Here is a 7,289-nt window from a genome sequence, read left to right as displayed (position 1 = left end):
ATGGCTTGCCTTTAGAAAATTTCCTTAAAGGTTTTCCTTTTGGACCAGTATTTGTGTATCTTGTTACACAACCTTGCGTATAGTTTCACTTTTCAATTTGTAAAATAATTTAACTTCACAGGTGTCGGCAATTTCAATCCCTAGTGATGTCAGGAAACATTCATTGATAATAATATGGTATTACATTTTTCAAAATCAACTAGTAACTACTAACCCGATTTATTTTGTTTCCGTTTGGGACTGCCAATTGAGGAGACGAATTCATGAGCTGCGGGTCCAAGCCCATTCCGATCTCTCCAGTTATCGCATTCACTGCCACTTCCCAGGTGCTCCCGACTGTTGGACCGTGAGAGAGACATTGATGAACCCTGCAAATCACAAGAAGAAAATTCCTAAATAACGGCAAACTGGACCACAAACCAGCAGGAGTGCTTAAAACATACGCAGTTCACAGATCTTAAGCAGAAGTATTTGAAGACCGTGCTTCCAAATAAATTGCTCAGTATTTCCAAGCTTGTTTCCAAAAATGTTGCATGGTATCAGATTCCCACACAAGTCCTAGACAAAGCAGTCTATCAGCTGCATCCCTTCACGGGGAAGGGAATGTAACATCATCTGTGTGAAGGTAAGAGGACTAAATACACGATATTGTCCACAATACAACAATTCTGCAATAGTTTGTGAATTTGCAGATTCGTTTAAAAAAAAAAAAAGATTTTCACACAACGGTGTACCCTGAAAGCAGCAGATAGCTATGGAACTGGGTGGGTATGTACCCCAAAAAGACGAGCATTATCAATACCATACACTTACATGAACTAAAAATTGTGGAGAACCAAGTGAATGAGCTATGGTTAGTACGACCCAAAACTCAGTTCTACAGCTTTGTCAGCAGCGGGTTAAGAGGAGCTGCGGCCATTCCCTGTTCTAACAAGATTTTAACATTCACGTTACACAGTTCATCTGTTATATGCACATTGCTTTAATTACGTTACAGAATTTCTACCACTTGTCTATGACTATTGAGACATTTGGTCCCATAAGTTGGTTTACGTTTCTTTAAACACATTTTCAGAAGCAGACTTCTATGGAGCTAGAGTAAGATTCATAAAGCAGATATAATTGTGTGTCAGGCTGAATGTATTCCATATGCCTTAATATTTACATAAGAAGCATTTTTCACCATAGAAAAATATTTAGAGCCCTAAAAGGAAAGCTAAAAATCATAGCTGCAAGACTTCAGCAGAAGTTAGACATGCCTCAAGAGAAACCACTGTATCATTCACTAGAAACACACTCCCATTTCAGTAGAGGTTTTTTTATACCTCGTATGTAGTTGTCATAGACGGCTTGTACGACACATGATTCGCTCTTCGTAGTTCCTTGATAGTTTCTGCAGGCATGGATTTAGAGAACCCCAAACCACTCCACGTGTTCGTCGGAGTTCTCACTTCTGTTACAACGGGCTTCTTTAACATCGCTGAAAAAATACAGAGAGAAGTTAGTACAACTCAACCTTTGTAAAGGTACTGAGGTGATAAGCCTGAAGTCATGTATGCTGGTGGACTTCAAACGACCCCACAGTAATTTCTAAACATCTTCACTTGCCACACAGCTTGAATCCTACCCTTCCTTAAGGCAATTTACTGTCAGAAGATAGTTTAAACCCCACAGGGCAGCGAAGAAGCCAAAAGAATCATGTCTGTGTCAAAAAGCGGGATTTCTGGTTTTCCTTTGATGTGGGTTATCTGGTTTATTTTTTAAAACAGGGCCAAAGATATGGTTAGGTCCCAGATCAGTTTTGTAACTTAATTTATTCCTGAAATAAGGAGCCACTTTGCCAATATGACAATCATCTTGAAAAAGCATCCAAATAAAATAGAGTGTTACAGCTATGAGGTCTCTGCAATCAACATGGATCATCTCTCACATGGAGAACATCCTGTCTGCCAGTTGTTCATACTGTATTTTATTCTATGTTGGTATTCAAGAACTTTTGGAACGTGAAAACTAATCCACAAATTTTTCACTATCAACTTTAGATTTTATTAAAAATCAAATTTCAGAACAGACTTCAGGAAGTTCTTTCAGCTGTGCACCAACAAACCTCTCAAATCGCTGTTTATCCACATACCTTTGGTTGCTAGTAGCTTCTTCTGTTCATAGTCAAATGCCTAAAAATTAAACATGCAGAGGACAGTTTAATTGTCACGCTAACTAAATGTCATTCCAGGGCTCAGCTCTTTGTGAAAACAAAAGGTTTGGAAAGGGGCTGCTGCATACATCCAGGAGAAACCTGAAGTACTGCACAGTAATTTGACAGTAGTCCAGTTAGAGCCTTAGTTGCTTAAAGATCCATCAAAAACAGTGTAGCTGCCCCAGTAAATCCCTTGTATATGAACCTGAAGCTACAGAAAAAAACCCTGCCTTGATGCTGCTTATGAAAAGTTACAAAATGTCTTTTGCAGAAACAATTTTCCCTTCTTAAAGCAACAGTAAGATTTTTTACATGCAAAGGATGCTTGTGGAGACTAATACAGTCATCCAACTTATTCTGGACTTAAAATTTTCTTATTTGACAGAAGCATAAGGGCTTTTTTGTCTTCAAGATTTACAGCTGATAACACACTCCTCAGCTGGAGTTAATGGCTTTGCTGGGAAACACTTGTACTGAAACAGTTACTGCTAGTCCAACAGTCACCTTTGTGTTCATGGGGGTTTCAGTCCACAGTTCCGAAGTTTTGTGCTGCATTTGGGTTGATTCAGGGCCACGTACCTGCATGTTCACATACGACGGCTGCGTAGCCAGACGTGCTCTTTCAGAGTTCTGCTGGGCAGCGGCTGCTCGCTCCGCTGCCCGTTCACTTCCAGGAGCCTTTTTATCAGCCACGGGACTTTCCGAAGCACTTAACTCTGCATCCGAGAGCAGCCTCTCTGCAGTACTGCAGGACCAAAGGCAGTATTAACTCCAGTCTTCCTTCACACGAGCAGTCAATACTCAACACAACTTGGGTAACCGAGCTTTGCCAAGAAGTCTGGCAGCAAAATTCAAGGAACACCAGTACTCGAAGAGCTCAGTGCTTTTAGCAGCATTTCCAAAGTCCCAGCTTTCCGCTACCTGTTTCTGTCACGAAAATAAAGCGCTGCTCCCTCTGCCTCATACAGATTATAGATTCAGATTTCAGCTGGAATGATCACATGCAGTCCCTACAGTAAGGCTCCGTACTGTTTAGTCTTCCTCAGGGCAGCAGCTCAGCAGTTCTAACAGACTGATAGTAGCAGGATAGAGAAAGGTGTGTAATGGGGATGGACAGGGTCCTACTTGCTCTTAAAGCTTCAATAATCACAGGGCAACATGCCAAAGCACCTCTTAATGTATTATTTTCTTTCTAAAAATACCAGCCACGTTTTATGTCTACTCTAGAAGAGTATAAACTCCTACTTCAGAGCGAAGTGACCATGTTTTAGATGCTGTGGAGCACCCTAGAAAAACACCTTACGGAAACTGTGAGCACTCTGTCCTCAAAACAAACAACTAAGTGACATACAAACAACTGAGTCCGGTTAGCAGGAATCCCTGGATTTCTAAACTATGAGAGCAGAATTAATTAAATACATATCAGAGCTTTAACAGTGTAAATAAATGAGGTAGGAGAACATACACATCTCAAAAGAGCGACGATAAACAGTTCTCAAAAGGGACAGGGAAAACACTACTCAAAGTAGATCAGACAACACATTGCATTAGGTACAAAACCTACGTTGCCATGACATATTCTGACTCAAAAGAACCTTCCTCACTGCTGGCTCATTAAAAGCAAACAAACAAAACCAAAGATCATGGAGACAAGTGTTTGAGAACATGCTGTTAAACCCTGAATATTGTTTTTCTAAGAAGAAAACAGCCTCAGGTACACACAAAAAAAGCTGTCAATTAGGAGTTATTCTCCAAGCAGTCAATACAAAAATGAAAAGTGCAAATACATATCCATACAAATAGGTGATGAAAGCTCTTCTGGAAAAAATGCTCTCTATTTTTTTTCAAGTCAAAGAAAACAACTTAGGATGTACAAAAAGCACTCCAAGTTTGCAATTACAGACAAACTGGGGGGTATATTAATGTGATGTGATTAAAAATCAAGTCCAATTCAAATCAGTTCTTTAGGTATGACTGAACCACCCCTCCCACCTACAAAAAGACGTTAAGGAGTTTTGCATGGTGGAAGTTCCATTAATCTGGATTTGTACATTTAACTTACTGTAAGTGAGAGTTTTTGGTGCCTTGCAGCAGCTCAACCGTTTGTCTCTTAGCACAGGCCTGTTTGGAAGAGCTCATCATCTGCTTCAGATCACTGGTGTTTGCTGAATGGGACGGACTTCTTGGCATGCCCACTTCCACAAAAGCGTCATTGCAACCTACAAGACCAATAAAGAGAAGAGTTAGTAAGATCACCTCTTACCTTCTAGTGAGCTTCCTGAAGAATGGCAACTACAGGACAAAAGCTGCTCTTCCTCCTTAGAGTCTTCAGAGATAACAACTTGGTCAAGGTTAAGAAGTCACAAACGTAAGTTCAAATGCACAAGAAAGGTGTTAGTATTCACATACGTAGTAGACATTAAGTATTTTCTTCTTTTAAAAAACATTTGAAGCAATACTAGTTAACAGTACATCTGAAGACTAACAATCCGAAGTGACTAAGTATTCTAAACAAATCTGATTTCATATCCAGTTTTAATAAACCTTGCCAGATGCTCAGATAACTTGTGCTGGAATAAAGCTCCCAACAACGTTCAAATATCTTCAGAACATGTTTTTACAAACATTTATCACCTTAACTAGGCAATGTTTCATTCAAACGTTTCAAATGACCACAACCCTTCATAAATTGGCATCTACTTGAGTTGCACGTGGAACTGGCTTTCCCTCTCTCCAAGAATGATGGGAACAGTTCATTAGTTCCTTTAACTTCTGCATAGGCAGCATAACTGAAATGCTGTTACAAAACACACAAATAAATTGTTTGCCAGTGTCACCTAGGTTTGATCTACTCAGAATTTTCTGCAGTGACTTTCTCAAAGGCATTAACTCCTTCCTTTCATTAAAAACAAAACCACATCCTTTAAACCAGCAGAGATTGTTTTAAGCAATAGAGTTAAGCTGCTGGAAAATATACTAACATTTTTATTTCCCTCTGCTTTTAGGGAATAAAAAAAACATTACAAGCAAGTTTATGTTGCTTGAGGTGTTTTGATCAACAGTACAACTCAGATACTGCAACTCCCATTTCCTTCCTTTGACAACAAACCCGGGAGACCCAGCAATACCTTCCTTCAACAGGGCTGCAGAACCACCACACAGGCAACAGACTTACACTTCTGCTTCACGAACCATACAGAGACTGCACAAACGCTACCAGACAGAAGAATAAAGAGTCAAAATCTTACCTTCCGCACTATTTGACTTGGCAGCCACTTGTTCTGAGGCACCATGAGTACTTGTTTGTCTTACCGGATCGCTGTGGTTTGTGCTCAACACATTTTCTCCCAGCGATGTGGCAGACAGTGCAGCATACTTGATATTTGAGGTCTGAAACAATTGTGAAAAGAAAAAAAAAAATCACTAAAATGATTGTTATGCTCAAGAAAATATTGAAAGAATTTCCCTTTTCTGTCTGTACAGGAGAATGAGAAATCCATTCCTGATATAGGAGAACAATATGTTTGCGTGTTCCATTTCTCAGTCTGTAAGTCATGGTTTGACAACTCCACTATTCTATTTCTAAATGGAGCAGCTTTAAGAACCTACTATTACCGCTGGTTTTCTCTTTCAGCTTTTCTTTGTAGAGATCTAGCACAAACAGATGAGGTTCTCCGGAGAACCTTACCTTCACGTGACCATTTAAAGAAGGTGAGCCTTTTTTGCCCTCCGCTTGCATGCCATTAACATGGACCTCAACAGGAGTCAGGCCTGGTGGCGGAGACGGAGTGTTTGGGCTGTAATTAGGTACTCCAGACAACAGAATACTCGTCAAAGTTGCTTGGGCAGTAGATGGTATCATTAGGTGTGGAATAGCAGAAAAACCTGTAACAAGATGTGGTCGAGGTCTGATTACGTGTTTCACCTAACTTTAACTCATACTTTTCAACTGTCATTCTATGTAGTGTCATGCAGTTCCTTTACTTCACATTTAACTTTTACCAACCTGTCGCGTTTGTGTTAGCAAGAGACGTTGCCCATAGCGTGGGACTGGGCGTGCCTGAACTCGGACTCTGCAAGGGGCTCACAGAGCTGTTAAGGGCATTCAACAGAGAGTTTGGGGCAGTTGAGGTGTTGACTGACAGGGCTGTTGGACCCAGAAGGCCTGCAAAAAAATTGTGCAAGTGAATATTTAGCTGAGACAGAAAAATACTCACAAAAGTACCAATTAAAAACAAACAAATGAAACCCCACTAAACCTCACCAGCATGTATTTCACAAACAAATTTTAACATTAAACCTGCTGTTTACTTGGTTCACAGAGCACATTAAGAATGCATGTTCTCAAACAGGAAATCAAATATCCAGGAAGAGCTGGAGCACCTCTTATGTCCTTCTTCTGGACACACAGAGTGTGCTCACAACAGAGTGTGCACCAGCTGCTTCTGAGCCCCACCAACCCTTTGTACCCCCTCCATTGCTTCTGTCAGGGTGTTTCAAAGAAGTGTCACTTAGGCACAAGAAAACAACCACACTACACAACATTACTCCCATCTTAGACAATCTCTTTCTCAGAAGCTCATGGGAATAAACCACACCATCCACACCAAGATTCCTTTCTGCATCTTCAACTGTTGCATCTGCAACTCCACCATCCACTACCCAATTCCTTCTGCATCTTCACTGACTGCAAACCATCCACTGTTAAGATAGAAAGCTTACACACTGCCATCCTCAATTTCGTGTCAGTAAGGTCTAAGCGAGTAGCAGGTGCACTCCTCAGTGACACTGAGATACAGCCAGAACTGTAATGCAGTGCTAGCTCGAAGTGAATCAAGTTTCAAACAAATATCTATCCATTAAAAAATATAAAGCCATATAGAGACTATAACACATACCAAGGCCAGTGAGTCCTAGTCCTGCTGAGGACAAGATATCCAAACCAGGACAAGACAGACCGACAGGGCACGAGACAGTAGAGGGATTCGATGCTATGGTGACTCCACTACTTTCAAGTCCCAAGAGACATTTCCGTGCCTCGTACATATTTAAGGCATTTCGTTCAACACTTTTTACAATCACAGACTGTAGG

At 40.6% G+C, this 7,289-nt stretch overlaps 1 protein-coding gene across 2 annotated transcripts in view; it reads right to left on the bottom strand.

The window, feature by feature from the left end:
- BICC1 (BicC family RNA binding protein 1) overlaps positions 1 to 7,289 on the bottom strand; it is a 49,704-nt gene that overhangs the window by 3,459 nt on the left and 38,956 nt on the right. For both annotated transcript variants that reach the window (XM_010140575.1, XM_010140576.1), the window contains exons 9-17: positions 7,096 to 7,282; positions 6,204 to 6,362; positions 5,886 to 6,082; positions 5,446 to 5,587; positions 4,260 to 4,416; positions 2,777 to 2,942; positions 2,135 to 2,174; positions 1,326 to 1,480; positions 215 to 368 (exon numbers count right to left, since the gene is read on the bottom strand). In XM_010140575.1, coding sequence (XP_010138877.1) covers positions 215 to 368; positions 1,326 to 1,480; positions 2,135 to 2,174; positions 2,777 to 2,942; positions 4,260 to 4,416; positions 5,446 to 5,587; positions 5,886 to 6,082; positions 6,204 to 6,362; positions 7,096 to 7,282 — 1,357 coding nt within the window. The remainder of the gene's footprint in view (positions 1 to 214; positions 369 to 1,325; positions 1,481 to 2,134; positions 2,175 to 2,776; positions 2,943 to 4,259; positions 4,417 to 5,445; positions 5,588 to 5,885; positions 6,083 to 6,203; positions 6,363 to 7,095; positions 7,283 to 7,289) is intronic.

Source organism: Buceros rhinoceros, unplaced genomic scaffold (genome assembly GCF_000710305.1).
Source record: "Buceros rhinoceros silvestris isolate BGI_N320 unplaced genomic scaffold, ASM71030v1 scaffold7577, whole genome shotgun sequence".
NCBI classification, from domain to species: domain Eukaryota; kingdom Metazoa; phylum Chordata; class Aves; order Bucerotiformes; family Bucerotidae; genus Buceros; species Buceros rhinoceros.
The sequence above is the reverse complement of the archived record's forward strand: the minus strand, read 5'-3'. Positions and strand labels throughout refer to the sequence as shown.